Genomic DNA, 24,434 nt, shown 5'->3' on the forward strand with positions numbered 1-24,434 from the left:
TTCTTATCTTGCATTCTTAGCATGTAGAGTAATACCAAGAATGGTGCCAGGAATGAAAATTGTCTGAATCTGTGGAATCTCATTGATCTCCCAGGTGATAGACAGACAAAAACATGGCAATGGTTTCTGTTAATTGCCACTATTGCAGCTTCCTTTTGCTGGTCATTAAGTTTGTCATCGATTTGTATATTGACTTTGGAGTTGCAACTGGAAAATAGCAAATAACCTATTTTGTTTTCCATTTCAGCTTGAAAACTACTTTTCTAGTCTCAAAAATCCAAAACTCAGGGTAAGTTTTGAAATTGTTAAAATTATTGCACTTAATGCATTTGAAGTCAATAAATAAGTAATTTGGGGAAAAGTCAGGTAGGTGTAGCTGAGTCCACAGCCAGATTAACCGCAATCCAGAGCAGCCTCGACGGGTCAGATGGCCAATTCCTGCTCCTATTCCTTGTGTTCTTTTATACCTCTATACCAGTAGAAATATAATCATCTGAAGATGTGGAGTGTAGTTGTGTTGGAACAAAATTGATTCCTGAACCAATGGAATAATCTTTTGGAGAAGATGGACCAGAAGAGTAAATTGCATGTTAAGCAATTAATTTGAGAGTAAATGTAATTCTAAATATGAAAAGCTCAGCGTAAATTGGTGTGAATGGTAACTGATTCGCATGGGCTATTTGTTTCTTATTAGGATTTGTATTTACTCTGTTTAATGTCATTCAAGGAGGCCATTTGACCCATTGTGTTTAATCTGGCTCTCAGAGCAATCGCCCACACTAGCAACTTTCTGCATGAGCACGTCAGGAGTGTCCTGTCTGGCTGTATCATTGTGTGTACGGAAAGTGCAAGGCATTGGACCGCAGACCCTACAGAGGACAGTAAAAACTGCCGAGAGCATCACTAAAGTCTGCCTCCCCCCTGTTTGTGACATTTACCAGGAACATTGATGATGAAAGGCAAGAAGCATTGTTGATGATCTCTACCACCCATTCCACAATATCTTTGACCCACTACTTGCAAGAAAGAAGTACGGGAACATCAGGACTAGTGCTATGCACTACATGCATTTTGAATAATATTTTATTGTGTTAATATTTTGGTTTAGGTGCTGTGTGTGATGTATGTTTTATGAGTGCACCATGGTCTGGAGAAACTTTGTTTCATTTGATTGTATATATGTACAATCAGATGACAATAAACTTGAACTTTAACACCCCATGCCACCCATTTTCCACTAGCTTCTCTGCAATCAGTTCCTTCTGTGGTGCCCTATTAACATCCCACTGATTCTATCACCCACGTATACCAGAAGTGATTTGCAGGAACTATTTTGCATGTCTTTGAGATGTGGGAGAAAACTTACTAGGATAGGGGTTCCTGACCTGGTGTCCATGGACCCCTTGCTTAATGGTATTGGTCCATGGCATAAAAATGTTTGAGCTTTTATTGTCACATGCGCATCGAAACAGTGAAATGCGTCAAATCAAATCAGTGAGGATTGTGCTGAACAGCCTGCAAGTGTCGCCACACTTCCACCACCAACATAGCATACCCACAACTCATTGACCCTTAACCATATGTCTGTGGAATGTGGGAGGAAACTGGAGCACCCCAAGGAAACCCATGGGGTCACAGGGAGAACATACAAACTCCTTACAGACAGCGGAGGGAATTGAACCCTAATTTTACAGCTGGTGGTGTAATAGCATTACACTAATTGCAGTGCTACTGTGCCTAGAAATATAGTGCTGAGCGAAGCTGAAATATTGATTTTTCTTCTTGCTCTTTCAATGAGTGTTGCTCCAGAGGTTTAATTAAATATGATGATTTCTGTTTCTCAAAACAATTAGTTTGAAAATGACTCTTGGCTTTGGTGAGAAATATGAGAGGTCATTTCATGAATCTGTAGTCCACACAATATGAATGAAATTTTGATATTTTGGTTACAGGAGGAACAAGAGGCAGCTAGACGTAGACAACAAAAGGAAAACAAAGAAAATAAGAGTAGTACAACAACTCCAACCAAGGTAATGCACTTAATTTGTGTGAAATATCTCTTTGTCAAGGGGCAACTGCACAATACTATTTGGGCAGTTGTGCTTGTGATTCATCAACCAGCATCTAATTCACTCTTTGTAATCTCGTTCATATAAAGTGACATTGGAAATTTTTTTTTAGGTGCTGGATCATTTCTACTTTTGGTTTTGGTGGTAGTGCTAGAAGTGCCACTATTTACTATTATCCCTAATTGCCCTTGAACTGAGAGCTAGCCCATTTCAGAGCACATTTGAGCCAACTACATTGGGCATGAAATCACAAATAGACCAGGCCAAGATGTCAGTTATTCTCCCCTGACTGATCGTTTGGTTATGAGCACTTGGTTTCGAAGCAGCTTCCTGAATTTAAGTTTGTACTTTACAACATTTGTCTGATTAAATTCTTGCCTGTTACCACAGAGGATAATTTTACTGATTTTTCTCATCTTTGCAACTCCTTGGTATTTTGTCATGTCCTTGTCCTTCTTGCCATTTGTATGTTCCCTCCTTCTGCCTGTTGAAGGCATAACCTAGTTATCTTAGTAAATATTTATATATAAAATATTTCTGAAATACAGTGTGGTGGTTAGTGTGACACAATTACAGCTTAGGGCATGGGAATTCATTTTTGATGCTGTCTGAAAGAAGTTTGTACATCCTTCCTGTGAACACTTGGGTTTCTTCCAGGTGCTCTGGTTTCCTTCCAGATTGTAAAGATGTACCGGTTAGTGGGTTAATTGATAATTGTAAATTGTCCTGCGATTAGGCTAAGGTTAGTTGGGTTGCTGGGTGGTACAATTTGTAGGGCTGTATCTCTAGATGAGATAAATACTTTTCATCCAGCTGGCTACTGATTATATTAGTGTCTGAACCTTGGTTGAACAAGCCTGCATTAGTGAAATGCAAAATTTCGTATCGAATAATCAACAAAATTGACTCCTTATTATGTCCTAATAATGCTAATGCAACTGGCATTCTCACTGGCAGGATTCTGGTCCTGAAGAGGAGAAAATTGGGGTAACCGGAATTAAAAAATCAGCTTCACCTGCTAAACCACGGAAGAGCAAAATAATTAACAAAGGCAAGAGAATTGCAGTGAAAAAAAGAGGGCGCCCCAAGAAAATGAGCACTGCAATTTCGAAAAGAAATACAAAGAAAAGCCAATCTGCACTGGATCTTTTACATGCTCAGACTCTATCGGCATCCTCACCTCAGGGTAAGTTCTGCAGTCAGTTTCCCTGTTTTGTTCTGTCAATGGGCAAGTAAAAAGCCTTGTAGTTTTATTCATTTTCATTAACGTTGCCTAATTTAATGGCACCAAAGAATGCCTTCAGGTACGATTACATTACTGTATTAGCAGAGTCTTAAACCACATGCACTCGATACTTCTAAATGCATTGTTAAGTTGCATTTAATTACTTTAAGCTAAATTATAAATTCAATGCAGAAATATTGAAAATTCATTATAATTTCCAATGGTTTTCCTATCTCTGGTAAATTGTAAGCAGTGTCTTTTTAACTATTGAGTAACTTGTTCACTCAAATTCTGTAAAGGCTTAGGGATAAATTTTTAGTAAGCATTAACTGATATTTACTAGTTAACAAGGTGCTAAATTTAACCTATTACTTTGCATGCTTCTGACCTGAAGTATGGTTATTTTAAATACATACATGAAGATTCAGCATCCACATGCATGACCTTAATTGGGATTGAGGAAAAATTAGTTCACTGGTGAAAATATAACTAACATATCCAGATCTGACATGTGATAGGGCAGGGGTTCCCAACCTTTTTTTTACTGTCATGGATCCCTACCGTTAACTGGGGGGTCCGTGGACTTTAGGTTGGGAACCCCTGCAACAGGGTGTTACATCTAGACCCACTCTTGAGTAGTTGACAAGAAATACATAAAAATATTATGCAGTTGTTAAATATGGCTAAATGCCATATTTTTCATTATATTTTGGCATAATAACTTGCTATTAAAATATTTGCACATAAACCTGTTAAGTTGGCCTTGATTCAGTTGTAATAAAATTTGGGTCTTTAATTACAATAGGTGGAGTTTAATGTTAATTTTGGTCTTGCCTAAGTGGTTTTTGTCAATTTGCTGCTTTTGCTTTGTAAATGTTCTTGCCCTCCTTTGATAATGTTGATGATCTTCATCTAAGTCACAGTAATAGACAAACACAATCTGCCTCAACTAATAACAGACGAACAATTGTATTTTTCATGACTTCATTGAACATGTTATTTAATCATTCATAGTCTAGGCTGGAAAAAGTATGTGAATTCTTGTATTTCATATCTGGTAAAACCTTTTTTTAGCAGCAATAACCTCCACCAAATGTCTCCTGTAGTTGCTGATCAGACTTGCACAATGGTGAGGAGGAATTTTAGTCCGTTCCTCCATACAAATTTTTCAGTTCATCAATATTTTGGGATACCTTGCATGAACAGCAATCTTCAGTCATGCCGTAGGATCTCAATCTGGACTCTGCCTTCCAAAGCACAAATTTTCTTCTTTTTAAACCATTCTGTTGATTTCCCCTTGTGTTTTGGATCAGTTGCTTGTTGCATCATCCAACTTCTATTAAGCTTCAGGTGATGGACTGCTACTCTGACATTCTCCTGTGAAATATCTTGATACAATTTTGAATTCATTGTTCCATCAATGATTGCAAGCTGCCCAAGCCCTGAGGCAACAAAGCAGCCCAAATCGTGACGCTTCTTCCACTGAGCTTCACGGTTGGGATAAAGTGTTGGTGTGCAGTGTCCTTTTTCTTCCAAACATTTCTGCCAAAAAATTTCAACTTTTGTCTCATCTGTCAACTGAACTTTGTCCCAGAAGTGTTGTGGAGCATCCAAGTGGTATTTTGCAAGCTATCTGTGACTTCTACATACATTCTGTCATGGATCATGTCATTCACACCCTAAGGCCGCCTCAAAGAGAATTATTGCTTCTAAGATATTGTTGTGAGGAAGATAGAAAAGGCATATCAGAAAGACAATGTCATGATAATCCTTGGGGATTTTAACATGAAAATGGATTGGGGAAACCAGGTCAGTACTAGAGCTCGAGAGAGAATTTGGAGAATGTCTTAAGGGATGGCTTTTTATAGAACAGCTTGTTGTTCAGCCCACTAGGAGATCGGCTGTGCTAGATTGGGTGTAGTGCAATGATCTGGAGGTGTTAAAGAGAGCTTAAGGTTAAAGAACCCTTAGGGAACAGTGATCACAATATGATCGAGTTCACATTGAAATTTGAGAGGGGAAAAAGTAAAATCCAATGTGTTGGTATTTCAGTGGAATAAAGGAAATTACAATAACATGAGAGGGGAACTGGCCGAAGTTGACTGGAAAGGGACATTTGCAGGAAGGACAGCAGAGCAGCAATGGCTGGAGTTTCTGTGAAAAATGAGGGAAGTACAAGACAGATATATTCCAAGTAAGAAGAAATTTTCAAAGGGAAGAAGGACACTACCTTGGCTGACAAGTGAAGTCAGAGCCAAAGTAAAAGCAAAAGGGAGGGCATACAAGGAAGCCAGAGCTAGTGGGAAGATAGAGGATTGGGGAGCTTTTAAAAATTTGCAGAAGGAAACAAAGAAGGTCATTCGGAAAGAAAAGATAAGTTATGACAGGAAGTTGGTGACTAATGTCAAAGAAGATACTAAAAGCTTTTTTAAGTATTTACAGGAAGATTGTTCCCGATGTTGGGGAAGTCCAGAACGAGGGGTCACAGCTTAAGGATAAAGGGGAAGCCTTTTAGGACCAAGATGAGGAAAAACTTCTTCACACAGAGAGTGGTGAATCTGTGGAATTCTCTGCCACAGGAAACAGTTGAGGTCAGTTCATTGGCTATATTTAAGAGGGAGTTAGATATGGCCCTTGTGGCTGAAGGGATCAGGGGGTATGGAGAGAAGGCAGGTACAGGGTTCTGAGTTGGATGATCAGCCATGATTGTACTGAATGGCGGTGCAGGCTCGAAGGGCCGAATGGCCTACTCCTGCACCTATTTTCTATGTTTCTATGTTTCTATAAAGCCACATGTATTGTCTGGTGTGCTATTTGCTAAATAACATGATTAGTAAGAGCTGATTTGCAACATTATAGCTCAGGAAAACCTCCAGTCCATTGCTTTCCTTTTTCAGATGCATACAAGTCACCTCATAGTCCGTTTTACCAACTACCTCCCAAAGTGCAACGCTATTCACCCAATCAGTTTTTACTGGGTCCTACACCACCTGCACTACAGAAGCTGCTAGGTGAGTATTGCTGCTGTTTGGTGCTTGTGTATCTGCTTTGAATTATATGGCTGTTCTGAACTGTATATAAATTTTAATTTTGATTCTCTCTGCTTTGGTCTTTACAAAGCTATCATTGCCTGCAATACTGTTCTGTCTTTATCTTTTATATTGTCTGTTGCTTTTATAGTTGTTTCAATTGTCAACTTCAAAAGTCAGTCAATACACTTGGCTTTTAAGCTGTACTGTTGTCACACAGGAATATTAGCTCATCAATTTCTTGTTTCAGTATCTAGGTTTCTTTGAAATAGTAAATGATAAACCTAACATATTAATAATGCCAGATTATTTAGTTATATAAATCAATGCAGATGAATGTAAACTCTACCATTTTGGACTTCAATTATTGTAGAATTTTGAATGTTGGGCATGACTGGATTTAAACTTGCATGTGTAGCCCCTGGGAATTTTGTTCTTTTTGTGACAACTTTGTTATGTAACTGTCCTACTTCAATGAGAAAATTTAAGGTACAAACTAATCATATCCTTTGCATTATCCATCTCAATGGGAGCTTACAACTACCTTGTAGGCCTATTAGACCATAAGACTTGGAAGCAGAATTAGCTGTTTGGTCCATCGATTTCTGATAGTTGATATACTATCCCTTTAAGCCCCTTTCTCCTGGCTTTTCCCCGTAACCCTCTAATCGAGAACCTTACAAGCTCAGCTTAAAATATATCCAATGACTTGGCCTCCATAACTGTCTTTGGCAGTGAATTCCACAGATTCACCATCCTCTGGCTAAAGAAATTCCTCCTCATTTGTTAATTGGTATTCGTTTTGGCCATGTTATCTTCCCTCCCCCCCCCGCCCCAACCTGTACCCCCAACGTTGTTAACAATCAGATGGGTTGTACGTTAAAAGGGCATCTTTTATCCATTTGCAACAAATCTGATTGCAGCTTTATTCAGTAATACATGCTGAACTTATAAATAAGTTTTCAAATTGTTGACAGGAAAAGAACTAGACATGATGAAACTTGGAAGAAAACATAGTCTGGATATCAAGTGAACTTGAAAATAGTTTGTCTTGAATAAGGTAGTCAGCACCTTGTCATTGGTGATTATGTATCAAGGTTGTGAAGTCTGGATACTGTTGCAAATTGAAAATCTGTGCTTTCTCTTCCTATTTGTTTAGTGTGAGGTTGAGTGACATGAAGGTTAGAGTGGAAAGGTCGTTGGGATGCAAAATGACTTGATTAAAAAATCTGAATAATATCTAATGATATTACATCACTCTATCTATTTCTGGTTACCTCCCTACATGGAAGATCAATAAGATTGAAAGAGTACAGAGAAAAGTTATAAAGTTGTTGCTGGGATTTAAGGACCTGGGTTATAGGGAAATGTTAAACAGGTTAAGACTTTTTTCCTGGAGTGTAGGGGAATGAGGAGAGCTTTGACAGAAGTAAGGATAATTGTGTAGGGTATAGATAGGGTAAATGCAAGCTAGCCTTTTCCACTGATGATGGGTGAGACTAGAACTAGAGGTCATAGGTTAAGGGTGAAAGGTGAAATATTTTAAAGGGGTTCTGAAGGCAGCCTTTTCCACTCAGGATGGTGTGAGTGTGGAGTGGGCTGCCAGCAGAAGTGGTGGATGTGGATTGCAATTTTTAAGAGAAGTTTGAGTAACTACAAAGTGTGGGTATGGAAGGCTGTGGTACAGGTGCAGCTCTGAGAGTTGGCAGAATTACAGTGTAGAATGGACTAGGTAGGTCAAAGAGCCTGTTTCTGTGCTGTGGGGTTCTATAACTGATTTATTGAACTTTATTTGATTTGACATAAAAAATAATGTTATTTGGACTTGCAAAAGTGAAGTAAGCAGTTAACATTTAAGCCATTGCTATTTATAAGGACTGTTGATTATGATTTGCAGTTGCTGATTTTTTTTTCTACTTAAGCTCATTGTAGGGACCCAATTAGTGAACTAAATGCCCTAATCAAAGTTTTGCAATAATCAGGCTGGCTGACCAGTAGCTCACATGATGCTTTGCACTGAAGGTTGTGCAAACTGTGAATGAACATGTTAAAATTTCTGCCCAAACCTTTGATTTGAATTAGTTTTCTGATGCTCTGCAGTGGAAGCAAGGGTAAAGCTTACTCCATAATATTTGGACACAGCTTGAGTTTCTGTGTTATTTCTGAAAAGTGAATGCACCTAGACCTGCTGCTTTAAAGTTGTGTGGAAAGAGCTGGCAGATGAATTATCCATCAAATTCCTTACACATTATTAATGAGACACTGGTATGATGTGGCAGGTCTCTGTTATGGCAAAATCTGCGGATAGACCCTTGAAGCTGAGGAACCTTCATTTGCTGTTGGCTTAAGATTGCGGAATACAAGTCAAAAATAATTCTCCTTTTGTTTTGGCCAACCACATGGAACGCTGCTGATAGAATATAAATTTTATTTTTGACTCCTAAATACAAAGATTCGGTAGATGCTGGATATCCAGAGTAACACACACACAACTTAGCAGGAGCAGGTCAGGTAGTGTCTGTGGAGAGGAATAAAGAGTAGAGGGCTCCAGGATATGATGAACATGGAATCGTGTTGATTTCCCCAGTTGATGTTTGTAGTTTTGATCCGTTTTCTGCAGCGGTAGCGGAAGTTGGCAATATTCTAGTTGAAGCTCAATAACACTGAAGAGATTCTGATCATTGTGGAAAAATTATATTACCAGATCCTTTGCTTCATCACTACAGCCACTTTGGTCTTGTGAGGGAAATGGACCAAAGTGCTTAGTTATGTTCTATTGCTACTATTAGTTGTCATATTGTTAACACACAAACTGGAAACTTGCTTTATCGGCAGTGTGGTGCATCTCTTGCATCTCCCCCCCCCCCCCCCGCAGTGTACCCATATAACTGTCTCTTTGCTAAAAGCATGCTTTTAAATCTTGAAATATAGGAAGTGCCCTACAAACTCAGCCGGTTAATACTTCCTGCTGAATATTTCTAACAGCTTGTTTTTATTTATATTTATAGCAACAATTTTGTTGGCTTATCGATAACTTTAAAGTTGAAAATATCCTGTGCAGTACAGTTCAATGAGACTGGAACTTCAAGTTTCTGCCCATATTGGTTTTGCTAAACTTCTGCTGCTAAATCATTTACATATTAATATTCATTTTAAGCTTGTAATTTAAGTATTAGAGAACAACTTGTTCAATACTGCAACTGGATTTCTTCAACAAAGTGTCTACCAAGACTTGGATATGAGTTCAAAATGCAGTCTGAGGTTTTGGAAAGTTATTCTCCAAACAAAAACAGGTGTTTTCTCCCTGTTAGAATATTGATTGAAGAAATGTGATAATTTAAGTGATTAATTATGCACTAACTAGTATTTGATCAAATCTAGAGTCTTTCAGGTTGCAGTATCTGCAGTTTATGGCATATATGAAGACACCTCAGTACAAGACTAACTTGCAGCAATTATTGGACCAGGAAAAGGTACGCTGCCTGATTTATTTCACGGTAAAATTAGAGTGCATCAGTAATACGCTTCAAGAAAATGATGTCAGAATTAATGGGCTAAAGGTAATGAAGGCTGTAAGTTGATAGCATTGACTTGAATGTCCAGGTACTATGGTTACCATTTATTTCAATATCTTGACAAAAGTGAGCTTTAGTGTAATATGTAATATTAGTTCCCTTATGACAGAATGTGTTGTTAATGACACTGCCCACTCCTTACCACTGATCTATGTGGTAAATTGACTTGCATTTTTCTCAGATGTGCAAACATTGACTTTCAACCCAAAGCTGTAGGAAATATACGGATGACGGCAGAGATGCTATGTGATCTTGTAGTCTTATGGCCAGGCCTTGGTCTTGCCACAGCAGAAAGCCACTTTGGGTGTGTAGGGAGCTGCCCACAGTTTGAAGTAGCTGTCAAACACATGAAGGGCTTTACTTCCTGAACATAATATTAAGAAAATCTGCTAAAAGCCAATGGAAGAATTGTAAATTATCTTAAAATATTAAAAAATAACTTAAACACAACTAAAATTCTAAACTTTGCAAGTTTTAGTCCAGTACATGCAGCACATCACTGCTAATCTAATTTCTCTTGCTCACACATTTCTTTATTATTTCCTTTTTCCCTACTGCCCCTTCCACACCCACACTTGTCCCCAGCTCATTGTTGAGAACTTCATTTTTTACTTTACTCTCAATTTGTGTTCCATACCAGACTCATTCTAATAACTGTTTTTCAGATTTCTCTAGTGCAGTATTTTAATGTTTTTCCTTAACTCAGTTCACCAATAATGTTCACAAATGTGATGGGCCACACCAAATAAAATTCCTACAAGGAAGGGGCAAGTGTGTTCCAATCCTCTTAAAACAGCTGTCTGTATTTTGTTTTTGGGTTTCTGTTAATGTTAAGGGATTCAAAGACACCCCAGGTTACTTTGCACTTGGAGTATTGCATGCAGTTTTGATTGCCCCATTACAGGCAGGATATGGAGGCTTTGGTGAAGGATCAGAAGAGGTTTATTAGGATGCTCCTTGGATCAGAGAGTATGACTTCCGAAGGACCGGTTGGACAAACTTGGTTTGCTTTCTGTGGAACATCAGATGTAGAGTAAAAATGTGATAGGTTTGTAATAAATTTTTGAAACCTATATATAAGGTAGACAATACTAGAGGGCATGCATTTAAGGAGGTTGGGGGGGAATTTAAAGCAGATATGCAGGGCAAGTGTTTTTACATGGGGAGTGGTAGGTGTCGGGAGCAGGCTGCAGGGGTAGTGATTGAAGCAGATACAGTAGTGGATTTCAAGAGGTTGGGTAGATGGGGGATATTATGTACAGTTGGATGAGATTTAGTCAAATTTGTCATGTTTGGCACAGATGTGGGGTTGTATCTCTGCTGTGGTATTCTATAAATGTGATCCATTTTGGAATAGAGTTCGTGTAATTTTTTTTGTTTGACAAATTTCAGAAAATATAAATCTATGTAGGTAGCTATTAACAAGAGGTGATAATGTTCCTTTTGCAGTTGAAGAACATGCAGTTAACAGGGACGGCACAGCAGCTGTTTCGACATTGTCAGACACAGAAAGAAGAGGTTCGCCTTCTTTTTCAGCAGAAACTTGAAGAGGTATTAACAATGTGGCTGCATCTGTAGAGTGTAAAGCTATTTGTTAAGTCCTTGAACATGAGGCCTCTCTCTCTACTACTAAATTATGCAAGTTTGTTAACATTTCAAGTGGAATCCTTGCAATATTCACTGTCATCAGTTACTTGCACTGTGCTCTATTCCTGTGTTTGTATTGTACACACACAACCTTGATGTCAAATAATATTTTGGCACCCTGTTTTAATTACGATTCCTATTCCCTTTATAAGGCTTTCAATGTGAACCCTCAGCAAATATCTAATATCAGAATGCCCTGGTTGAAAACTTGAGAAGTTAGGGCAGGTGGCAAAGTTCTGTGTAGCTTTTCACAGTTGGGGGCCTTTGCGAAACATTGCTCAGAAACACAATATTGAAACAGTGGCCTGCATTAGCAGCTCACAGGAAAGGCACATGCTTGCCTTGCACCTTGCTGACAACTGCCACTGGTTTTTTTTTATGGGCTTCAGAGAGGTGACGTTTTTTCTAACTGGCATCTGTTTCAGTGTGGCGCTCTCTGCGGAGGCTCTGAGCAGGACAAGAAAGTGAGGCTCTTCAACCAAATGTTTTGAGGAATCTTCATTGAGATGCACAGAGCCTTAACCAGGAGGTATAAACCTGGAAATATAAAACAGATTTAACTGTATGGAAAGCAAAATAAAATTTGGCCTGAAGGTAGGGGAAAAGGGATATTTTTTAGTGCAAATTATGGTTTTAGTGCAAATTAAGAGACGTTTGAAATAGTGCTCAACCATATTATTTCTCCGTATCATACATTGTCAAGGCTGAAGTTATTTTCTCATTCGAAAGCTTGTATTCCCTGAATGTGTTTACAAGCTTATCTAATGTTTGGTTGGTTTAAAGCTAGTGTTTGCATAAAATTGTCAAAAGGAAACCTATGTTTAAAAGAAGTTTCATTTGAGTGGGGTTATAGAAATTGTCATGTTAGATTCAACCATTTTTGTTAAGCAAATTCCTCTTCTCTTCCCAGTTTTAATCCTCAACACCCATAGTTTTTTTAATTCTAAATATTTAATGACCATGATGTGTGTGCTGATTTCAAGACTGCTAACTTTAAAGTAATTGTATGACTATCTGCTAAGCCAAAATTGTTTTGCCTACTCTTTTTGTTCTTAGCTGCTTTCACTGTTAATTGAAATTGATGATAATTGCCTTCATTGCTAATTGCAAACGTGCAGATTTAATTAAATAAATTGGTTATCTAATAACAACTACTACTCAAACAACTACTTCTTAGGAAATTTTCAGCTATTTAGGGTTGTTTCAAATCCAGTTACTAACTAATGTTTGGGTTTGCCAATTTAAAAAGTTAAGTTTCTAAATCACTTGATGGTTAAAAATATACTGCATGCTATAGTAGAGCAAGTGAGGTTTTTGGTAAATAAGGCTGCATTGTTTTTGTGTATGACGAGTAATAAGGAATTGAGAATAGCTGTTTCAGTTGTACAACATTCAAAGTTCAATTAAAATTTACACTTTGCACCTTGCATATTCTCTCTTCCAGTTGGGTATAAAGGCCATGACATTCAATGATTTACTCCAAGCGCAGAAGGAGATTATTGCACACAACAGGCATCTGAAAGAGCAGACAAAGCAGCTGGAAAAGGACAACGGTGACCTCAGGAAACAAAGTCTGCAGCTGGTAATTATTTAATGGGCTTAGAATGAACTGTAATTAAAATAGTTCTTTCAAAAATCCTGCCACAGGTTGTTTTTTTTTTAACTGGCTGGATTATAATTAGAAAGCAGGTGTGTAATATCAATTTTGTGAATAATTGTTATAGTATTCTTTTTAAAAAAATCTAGGGTTTATGGTTTAAGAAAATAATGTTCTAGGGAGTAGAGTGCAAGATGTATCTTTATTACTACTATTCATCATTTGGTAGGAACTACTGTGTAGGGGTTGGATGAGGAAGAACATTGTTTCATTTAGTTAACTTATTTAGTGATATAGCATGGAACAGGCTCTTCTGGCCGAATGAGCTGCGCTATTAAAACACCATAACAGTAGCCTAATCATCAGAAACTTTACAATGACCAATTAACCTACTAACTCGTATATATTTGGACTGTGGGAGGAAACCGGAGCATCTGGAGGAAACTTGCACAGCCATGGGAAGAATGTACAAACTCCTTAGAGATGACACTGGAATTAAACTCCGAACTTTGATGCCCGAGCTGTAATAGTGTTGCGCTAACTGTTAAGCTACCATGGCGGCCTATTTTTGTCTATTGTATCTTAAAACATTAATAGATATGAAAGTTTGCTTTAAGCATGTATGGGACAGTTTTAGGGTGTCCACAAACATTTGAGATACTGTAATTTTTCAAGTAAGTGCAAGCATGTTTATTTGTGGAAAGGGCAGTTGATAGGCTTTTCATGTGGCACATAAATTCTACAGCTGAAAGCACGATGTGAAGAGCTTAATTTGGATTGGTCATCACTGTCTTTGGACACCCTGCTGAAGGAGAAACAAGCCTTGAAGAGTCAGATCTCAGAAAAGCAGAGGCACTGCTTAGAGCTTCAGGTAGGAGAGCCTCAAGCTGTTCTATTCAAGTTCTATTCAAATAAAATCAAACAGTGAATATCTGGGATAAATCCAAGATAAAAGTGCTAATGGAAAATGGAAATGCCATATGGCAAAGTGATTAATTGGGATTGTGAAAAAGACAGTGACAGGATACTCAAGTTTCAGTGGTGATGGATCTTCCAAAAGTGGTTCATTTGGATTGGAAGTGAATATGCACTGATAACTAGGAGCTGAGATCAGCATCATCCTACTCCAATTGGTCTTTGCATCATGTCTGATTACAATGGTACTGGATATAGAAAGTCTGTATTCCACCTGTTGGTTAAATCCAACCTTTCCCTTGTCTATATCAATGGTGTTGCAACCTCATATCTGAATTTGTTCTCAAACTCATCAGGCTTAATCAGCTCATTGATAGTCACATGATATAAGCGTATTAAATTTGTGCTAATATTTATCAATCCTATGATGAACTCTTCCACCATACCCTGATGAGCATCTCGCGAAGAACCTACCATTCACTTGCAAACTGGGGCAATTTACAGTGGGCAATTAATCTATCAGTCCAGATATGGAGCACTTCAAGAAAGCTCACATGGTCATGGAGAGCATGCACACAGCATTGTAGTTTAGGATTGCATCCAGCTCTCTAGAGCTGTGGGGGTTCAGCTCTGCTCACTGCGGCTCTCCACTGCCATAAAGGCAAGAGCATACACTTTCATTTCCACTTGTGTGTGCTTCTCTGAAGTTGGCATGACAGTTTTGAACATATCATTTAAATGTATTTATGAAACTTGGTTATTGGCACTATTTTCACTTGTAATCTTATAGTTTTGAGATTGGGGTATAATTATTTACAATTTAATGATGATAGCCATGTACGTTTGTAAATAACATAGGCTTTCACTTGTATTAGGCACAAAGATTAGGAAATGAAATTACTTCTTTTGTTGTTGATGAACATAGTAAATTTGGAACAGATTATTTGGCAGAGGAGAAAAGCTGTGTAGTAATTAGCAAAAATGTTTGAAGGCACTTCATAGGAATGTTATGAACAAATACTAATGCCAAACCACACAGAGTCCTGGAGCAGATGTCAAAAATCTTGTTCTAGGGGTTGGTGGTCAGAAAATGTGGTGAAGAGGTAGATTTTAAAGCTTGACAGCTTTGCTCATTGCAGGCACCAGCCCCAGTGGAGAAGACATTAAGTTTCTTTTATGTGTGACAGAGCACAATGAGCAATAAATTCCATTTAAATTCTGAATATTGGTTATAAGAACTGTCTACTGTCACAGATTTAAAAAATTTTATAAAGTTGCAAAGCTGGTGAAAACTGGTGGTCATTTTATTATGGGCCATCATTCTTGTCATCTGTGATACACGTTTCCACCGATATCAGGTTTAGACCCTAATTTCAGCAGAAAAGGGTTATTTGTGTTACTTTACAATAATTGTGATTTTTGACTAGTTTACATGAAATATTTTAAGATTGGCAATCTGTTGCTTTATTTTTCAGTATTTAACAAAGTAGGATTATGGGAAGAAGGTGATAGATACCTATCAAATTATCATTGATACTGATGTAACCTCCACTTTATTTAATTCTTTTTATTTCTGAAGTAACTTTGTTTGCATATATTTAGATTCTGTGTATGAAACTATATGTTCATAATTGAGTGAAGTATAATTATGGATTATAGCTATTTTTCTCCTCTGATTCCATTAGATAAGCATTGTAGAGCTGGAGAAGAGCCAACGGCAGCAAGAGCTAATACAGCTGAAATCTTACATGCCATCAGATGATGTATCCCTTCAGCTACGTCACAAAAGCAAAAATTATGAAATGGATGCAGAAAGAAACAGATTTCAACTTGAAATTGAATGTCCTAAAATTCCAATGGGAAGTATGAATGGTTTGAGTCCAGAACTCTCGATTAATGGAAATGTAACTCCTTTTGAAATTCACAGTTCTTTAAGCCGGCCTTCTTCCAAATCCCAGAATGTATACAACACTGCATTTCCAGATCCGGACAATGAACTGTGCATCCCAAATTTTATGAGCAAACATAAAGTGGACAGATCATCGAATCATTCTCTTCCCGATTACACCAGGTTTTCTCCAGCTAAAATAGCACTTCGTCGACATTTGAACCAGGATCATACTGGAGGGGGGAAGCTCACACATGAAGTACAATCGGCCTGCGCTCAGAGGTTAGTGACAGACAAATGAAGAGTGAGGCTGAGCTGTAATGAAGGGTTTCATTTGCATTCCCAAGAAAAACAAGGGGAAAGCACTGCCCCCTATGGGTAAACAACAGGAATTCTGCAGATGCTGGAAATTCAAGCAACACACATCAAAGTTGCTGGTGAACGCAGCAGGCCAGGCAGCATCTCTAGGAAGAGGTACAGTCGACGTTTCAGGCCGAGATCCTGCGTCAGGACTAACTGAAGGAAGAGTTAGTAAGGGATTTGAGAGGGGGAGGGGGAGATCCAAAATGATAGGAGAAGACAGGAGGGGGAGGGATGGAGCCAAGAGCTGGACAGGTGATTGGCAAAGGGGATATGAGAGGATCATGGAACAGGAGGCCTGGGGAGAAAGACTGGGGGGGGGGTGGGGGGGATCCAGAGGATGGGCAAGGGGTATGGTCAGAGGGACAGAGGGAGAAAAAGGAGAGAGAGAAAGAATGTGTGTATAAAAATAAATAACAGATGGGGTACGAGGGGGAGGTGGGGCTTTAGCGGAAGTTAGAGAAGTCAATGTCCATGCCATCAGGTTGGAGGCTACCCAAACGGAATATAAGGTGTTGTTCCTCCAACCTGAGTGTGGCTTCATCTTTACAGCAGAGGAGGCCGTGGATAGACATGTCAGAATGGGAATGGGATGTGGAATTAAAATGTGTGGCCACTGGGAGATCCTGCTTTCTCTGGCGGACAGAGCATAGGTGTTCAGTAAAGCGGTTTCCCAGTCTGCGTCGGGTCTCCCCAATATATACAAGGCCACATCGGGAGCACCGGACACAGTATATCACCCCAGCTGACTCACAGATGAAGTGTCGCCTCACCTGGAAGGACTGTCTGGGGCCCTGAATGGTGGTAAGGGAGGAAGTGTAAGGGCACATGTAGCACTTGTTCAGCTTACAAGGGTAAGTGCCAGGAGGGAGATCAGTGGGGAGGGATGGGGACGAATGGACAAGGGAGTCGCGTAGGGAGCGATCCCTGCGGAAAGCCGGGGGGGGGGGTGGGTAGGGAAAGATGTGCTTAGTGGTTGGATCCCGTTGGAGGTGGCGGAAGTTACGGAGAATAATATGTTGGACCCGGAGGCTGGTGGGGTGGTAGGTGAGGACCAGGGGAACCCTATTCCTAGTGAGGTGGCGTGAGGATGGAGTGAGAGCAGATGTGCGTGAAATGGGGGAGATGCGTTTGAGAGTAGAGTTGATGGTGGAGGAAGGGAAGCCTCTTTCTTTAAAAAAGGAGGACATCTCCCTCGTCCTGGAATGAAAAGCCTCATCCTGAGAGCAGATGTGGTGGAGACGGAGGAATTACGAGAAGGGGATGGCATTTTTGCAAGAGACGGTGAGAAGAGGAATAGTCCAGATAGCTGCCATTTCATGCACATCTGCTCTCACTCCTGTCCCATGATCCTCTCATATCCCCTTTGCCAATCACCTATCTAGCTCTTGGCTCCATCCCTCCCCCTCCTGTCTTCTCCTATCATTTTGGATCTCCCCCTCCCCCTCTCACTTTCAAATCTCTTAATAACCCTTCAGTTAGTCCTGACGAAGGGTCTCGGCCTGAAACGTCGACTGTACCTCTTCCTAGAGATACTGCCTGGTCTGCTGCGTTCACCAGCAACTTTGAGTGTTGCCCCCTATGGGTATAGGTTTCCTCTGTCATTTATTGTAGAAATCTTCACTGTTTTATTTATTAAAATCTGTGTCCAAATATAACAGTGCTCAGTGTTGTAATCTATCAGATTTGGATTTTAAAATCCAAAACTAGTAATTAAATACAGATAATTAAAAATTGAACTTCTGCACAATTTAATGTAAGGAAAAGTGAAGAATACTGTAGACACAAGAGATTAGTTAGCCATCTGATTACTAAGTTAATTGGTTTAACACTACATTGTGTGCCGAAGGGCTTGTACTGTTCTATGTTCTGTAGGATGAGCTCACAAAATTGGATATTTATCGAAGGTAGAAGTATGAGTAGTGACTCAATTTAGATTTTAGGCTTATTTATCGCATGTGCATCAAAACAGTCATTTGTGATAACAACCAACACACTATGGATGTGTTGGAGGTAGCCCGCAGATGTCGCACCATATTCTGTCGCCAACACAGCATACCCACGATGGTCAGCAGAAGAATCCAGAATGGAACAAAACAAAACAGAACATACCAAGGAACAACAATGCAAGAAGCTCCATTCATCCCAACCCACACGCATACATACATACATACATACATAGTCCTCCAACCCCTCCAGCAGACTCATGGATTTGTAGACACTGGGTCTGTACGCCCCTAGATAAGCTACTTCTCTTAAGATAAACTAATAAATTAATTTTTCTTATGATTGCACCCTAAAGAATTAGAATGCAAATAATATTTTAGTGTGCCTATGTTCATGACAATCCTAACCATATGTTTTTGGTATTTTTAAAGAATCCATAAAGCTACACACTAAATTCTGTCATGCACAACTTGCGAATAGAAGGAATCTGTTTAATTCAGGAACAATGTGTAAAAACTAAAGATAGCACTCCAACCACCTTATTGCATTGCAAGATCAAAGTTTGCAATGCTGTAGATTATAGTCATAGAGCACTACAGCACAGAAACAGGTCCATCCTGCCTATCTAGTCAGTACCAGACTATTAATGTGTCTTCCACACCCCTCCCATCTATGTACCTATCTAAATTTCTCTTAAATGTTGAAATTGAGCCTGCATGCACCACCACTGGCATCTCATTCCACACCCTTACCACCCTCTGTGTGAAGAAGTTGCCCCTAATGTTCCCCTTTCACCTTTGCCTATGACCTCTAGTTCTAGACTTTCCCTGACCTCAGTGGAAAAAGCCTCCTTGCACTTACTGTATCTATTATTATGTGCTGTATCATATGATGTAGGTGATCATGGTTTTGATCGTGTTGGTTAACAAATTGTCCTTGGCAAATTTTTCTACACAAATGGTTTTCTATTGCCTTGTTCTGGGCAGTGTCTTTATAATACAGGTGACCCCAGCCATTATCAATATGCTTTAGAGATTGCATGGCATCTGTGGTCACATAACCAGGACTTGTGAAATGTACCAACTGCTCATACGGCCATCCACCACCTGCTCCCAAAGCTTCACATGACTCTGATCAAGGGTAAAGCAGGTGTTACACCTTGCCCAAGGGTGACCTGCAGCCTGCCGTAGGGAAGGAACACCTGCACCTCCTTTGGGAGAGTCGTATCTCTGCCCCACCAGCCAGAGTCTTACTACACCTTTCATAATTTTATATACCAACACTTTGGTGTACCATAATTTCGTAGCTTCAGAAAACTTTGAATGATAGGAAATTTGGAACACATTATTAACCTTGTTTATGGAGATTATTAAAGGTACCAAATTTATTAATTTTAAATGCATGTCTCTATGACCAGATTCAATGCTGTATTTAAGTGTAATAATTGAATGTGTTGTAGGATGGATTGTCTGAAAGAAATCGGCCTTTCACATCAGAGTCCAGGAGTTCCTAATGGTATTCAGCATGGTTCCAATGAACAGCTGCAACCATCATCACTAACAATCCAGCAGATGGCATGTGAGAAAAGTGTAGACAAGGTATTGTTATGGTGTTGATCGTTTATGAACTATGTACAGTGTGGTGTGATACATATTAGCTTAATTTTAACGATTATATCAAACCCAGAATTACCAGATTCAGAAACTTGCCCCAAGTAGTAAAGCTGATTAACACCTCCATCCACTAAACCACCCTTCCACACCGCCAACCACCACTACTTTATTTCCTCTTATGTACAGACAGACACTCCTGTGCCTAGCATCACATTATGGAGATACAATCAATCTGTGTATATAAACTATCTGATGTATTTATATATTTTTTAAATTATTGTGTCCTTTATCATATTGTATATTTTTGTGCTACATTGGATCCAGAGTAATGACCATTTCGTTCTCCTTTACACTTGTGTATTGAAAATAACATTAAACAATCATGAATACTTTGAAACCCTTCATCTGAATTTCATATACAGGACTGTGCAAAAGTTTTAGGGGCACACATATTTAGCTCAGGTGCCTAAGGCTTTTGCACGGTACTGTATTTGTGTGTGAATTTCATTCACGGCTGTGAAGGCCAAGTTATTGGGTAGATTTAAAGTGGAGGTTGATAGGTTCTTGATTAGTAAGGGCTTCAAAGGTTCTGGGGAGAAAGACCGGAGAATGGGGTTGAGAGGGATAATAAGTTAGCCATAATGGAATGGCAGAGCAGAATCGATGGGCCAAATGGTCTAATTCAGCTCCTATATCTTGTGGTCCTGTCTACTTCTGCAGAATTGTCCGTCTTATAATTCATTCTTCGTATTAGTACACAATCTTTTCAAAAATGTAAATAGGGAAGAAAAGTCAGCCTGTCTAAAAGCAAACAATGTTACTGTACATGGAAATATGATACTTGAGATTTAATAAAACAAATTGGAGCATTTGATGCCAAATTGATCTCCAACACAAGTGGGTAGTTGGTGATACCATCATGTTAATGGTGATCATATTTGACCTAATTTTTTTCCCTGCCCTCTGGCAGTATTAACCAATCATACTACAGACTGTTAAGTTAATATTTTTTTAGCTAGCTCCCATTGGTCTCTTGGTCCCGTTGAAACAGCAGAATAAAATCTGAGCACTTCATGAAAAATCCATAAGAGATAGGAGCAGAATTAGAGTAGCCCAGGTTTCAGTTATCTGCCGGCTAATGTGGCTGAATCTTGGAAGGTTTGCACTGTAATTGATGTGCATTGCTTATGTTTCTCAAATAAATCAGTACCATCAACCTAATCACAATTTCTAAAAGGTTGTGTTGCTTTTCATTTGTAACTATTTGTATTGATTTGTAACTGTTCTTGCGTTCCCCTCAGCTTTCTAAGGAGTTCAACAAAAGTCCAGTTAATAATTCTGAAACCATAACCAGCCTACCAATCAGTATTCCATTGAGCACGGTTCAACCAAACAAATTGCCTGTCAGCATTCCTTTGGCCAGTGTAGTTCTGCCAGTTCGTGCTGAGAAAGCGGTGAGTAATATACTAAAAATGCAAAATTATAACGTTTTAAATGTTTTAATGCTTTTTGTATAGTTTAATAACATGCTCACATCATGGCTAATCTTACCATGTCAGTGTTCTGTTTAGTTTTAAAGAGATTATGAATTCTTAGCTCTATGAGTTGCTCTCTTATTTAGTCACATTGCTCCTTTTCCCTCATTAATAGTAATGATTAATATTAAGGAGCAACAGAACTAATACAACACAGGAATATTTTTTGTTTATAGAGAACTTTTCATGCAAACAATGTAGTTCAAAGTGCTTTACAATGGGATATAGTGCAAACATGAAAATAAAATAAAAAAGTAAAAATAAACCTGAAAATAAAAGACAAAAAGATGTTAGCTAAAAGCAAGGTTAAGTAAATAAGTTTTCAGCTGGCATTTAGAAATTTCAAATGAGTCTGCATCCCTTGTAGTTTAGGAGTTTTGTTGAAAATAGCTGATCTGCCAATTATTTTTCGAAGGAGATTGTTGAAATTTAAGAGACTGGCAGAAGATGCCTGTAATGTTGCTGCAAACCTGAATTAATTCCCATGACTCTCCTACCTTGAACTGGGCATTCTGATATGCCACTGTGGCTTGGATTGCTGCTTTGGAGAGGAAGCCCATACTTATTTACTAGTCTCATTTTATTCCTTCTCTCTCTGCTGCTTCTTCATGACATATACAATCCTATTGATTTTATTTTGTTCTGCTGGAAACATTGTAAATCTTTTGTTCATACCGGTGTCATGGCCAGGTTTCTGGTTGCCCTACAATGTTACAAAAAGCATTAGTGACTTTTAGAGCAAATAACACAAATGCTGGAGGAACTCAGCAGATTAGGCAGCATCTATGGAAACTGGAATAAAGAATCAATGTTTCAGGCCAGGTCTCAAATGTTGACTCTTCATTTCTTCCCATAGTAGATTCCTGCCTTGCTGAGTTCCTCAAATGTTTTGTGTGTGTTACTCTGGATTTTCAGCCACTGTAGAATCTTTTGTGTTTCTGATTAACCAAAAAATGGACAGCATCTAATATGTTTTGTCTCCATTGTGGCATTGCCCTGACATCTCCTGGCAAGTTAACGATTCCTTTATTCTTTTCACAAATAGCTTGACACCATTCCATCTCCAGTGCCACCTGGAGCATATTCCAACCTGAAAGAACAGGCTGTCTGTTTTCTTTCCTTGAAAATGTTTCTCTATCATAAAAACATAAGAAATAAAAGCAGGAGTAGGCCATCTGGCCCATCGAGCCTGCTCCACCATTCAATAAGATCATGGCTAGTCTGACCATGGACTCATCTCCATCTACCTACCTTTTCCCCATAACCCTTAATTCCCCTACTGTGCAAAATCTATGCAACCTTGTCTTAAATATATTTACCAGTAGCCTCCACTGCTTCACTGGGCAGAGAATTCCACAGATTCACCACTCTTTGGGAAAAGCAGTTCTTCCTCAGCTTTATCCTAAATTTACTGCCCCGGATCTTGAGGGTATGGCCCCTAGTTCTAGTCTCTCCTACCAGTGGAAACAACTTTCCTACCTCTATCTTATCTACCCCTTTCATTATTTTATGTTTCTATGAGATCTCCTCTCATCCTTCTGAATTCCAGCAAGTACAGTCCCAGGCGACTCAATCTCTCCTTGTAGTCTAACCCCCTCATCTCTGGAATCAACCTGGTGAACCTCCTCTGCACTGCCCCCAAAGCCAATATATCTCTCCTCAAGTAAGGAGACCAGAACTGCACACAGTACTCCAGATACAGCCTCACCAGTACCCTGTGAAGTTGCAGCATAACCTTCCTACTCTTAAATTCAATCGCTCTAGCAAAAAAGGCCAACCAATTTGCCTTCTTGATAGCCTGCTGCACCTGCGTATCAACCTTTTGTGATTCATGCACAAGCACTCCCAAGTCCCTCTGCACAGCAGCATGCTGCAATCTTTTACAATTTAAATAATAATCCAAAATGGATGACTTCACGCTTACCAGCATTGTACTCCATCTGCCAGACCCTTATCCACTCACTTAACCCATCTATATCTCAATGCAGACTCTCCGTATCTCCTGCACAATTTGCTTTTCCACTCAATTGAGTGTCTTCAGCAAACTTGGTTCCCTCTTCCAGATCATTAATGTATATTGTGAACAGTTGTGGGCCCAGCACTGACCCCCGCAGCACATCACTCATTACTGATTGCCAACCTGAGAAACACCCATGTATCCCAACTCTCTGCTTTTTATAGGTTAACTAATTCTCTGTCCATGCTAATCCATCACCCCCAACTCTATGCAACCTTATCTTTTGGATGTCTTTTGTGTGTCAACTTATCAAACGCCTTCTGGAAATCCAAGTAAATAACATCCATCTATCCACTGTACTCGTTATATCTTCAGAGCTCCAGTAAGTTTGTCAAACAGGACCTACCTTTACTGAATCCATGGTGTGTCTGCCTGATGGATCTATTTCTTTCCAGATGCCTTGCTATTTCTTCTTTGATAGTTTCAAGCATTTTCCCAACTACAAATGTTAAACTAACTGGCCTGTAGTTACTTGCCTTTTGCCTATATCCTTTTTTGAATGGTGACGTGACATTTGCTTTCGTCTAGTCCACCACAACCTGCCCAGAGTCCAGATAATTTTTACAAATTACCACCAACAGCCTCAATTATAACCTCTGCCGTTTCTTTCAGTACTCTGGGATGCATTTCCATCAGGACCAGGGACTTGCCTATCTTCAGGTCCACAAGTTTGCTCAACTCTACCTCTTTAGTGATAGCTATTGTATCGAGGTCCTCACCTCCTATCGCATCCATATCATCTCTCTAGCATTTTAGACGTCCTCCATCGTGAAAACCACACAAAATAGTCATTCTAAACCTTGGCCATTTCCTCTTTACCCAATATCAATTCCCCCTTCTCATCCTCCAAGGGACCTATGTTCACTTTGGCCACCCTTTTTCGATTTATATAATTATAACAACTTTTACTGTCCATTTTTATATTCTATGCTAGTTTATTTTTCCGTAATCTATCTTCCCTTTCGTTATTGCCCACCTAGTGGTTCTTTGCCTTTTAAAGTTTTCCCAATCTTCCAG

At 39.2% G+C, this 24,434-nt stretch overlaps 1 protein-coding gene across 4 annotated transcripts in view; it reads left to right on the plus strand.

The window, feature by feature from the left end:
• dot1l (DOT1-like histone H3K79 methyltransferase) overlaps positions 1-24,434 on the plus strand; it is a 97,129-nt gene that overhangs the window by 50,227 nt on the left and 22,468 nt on the right. For 3 of the 4 annotated variants that reach the window (XM_063032115.1, XM_063032117.1, XM_063032118.1), the window contains 11 exons: positions 248-289; positions 1,953-2,030; positions 3,027-3,255; positions 6,192-6,305; positions 9,705-9,796; positions 11,348-11,449; positions 12,990-13,127; positions 13,888-14,013; positions 15,743-16,227; positions 19,712-19,850; positions 21,167-21,319. In XM_063032115.1, the coding sequence (XP_062888185.1) occupies positions 248-289; positions 1,953-2,030; positions 3,027-3,255; positions 6,192-6,305; positions 9,705-9,796; positions 11,348-11,449; positions 12,990-13,127; positions 13,888-14,013; positions 15,743-16,227; positions 19,712-19,850; positions 21,167-21,319 (1,698 nt within the window). The remainder of the gene's footprint in view (positions 1-247; positions 290-1,952; positions 2,031-3,026; positions 3,256-6,191; positions 6,306-9,704; positions 9,797-11,347; positions 11,450-12,989; positions 13,128-13,887; positions 14,014-15,742; positions 16,228-19,711; positions 19,851-21,166; positions 21,320-24,434) is intronic. The other variant, XM_063032116.1, reaches the window with a different exon arrangement.

Source organism: Mobula hypostoma, chromosome 24 (assembly GCF_963921235.1).
Source record: "Mobula hypostoma chromosome 24, sMobHyp1.1, whole genome shotgun sequence".
Lineage (NCBI taxonomy): Eukaryota > Metazoa > Chordata > Chondrichthyes > Myliobatiformes > Myliobatidae > Mobula > Mobula hypostoma.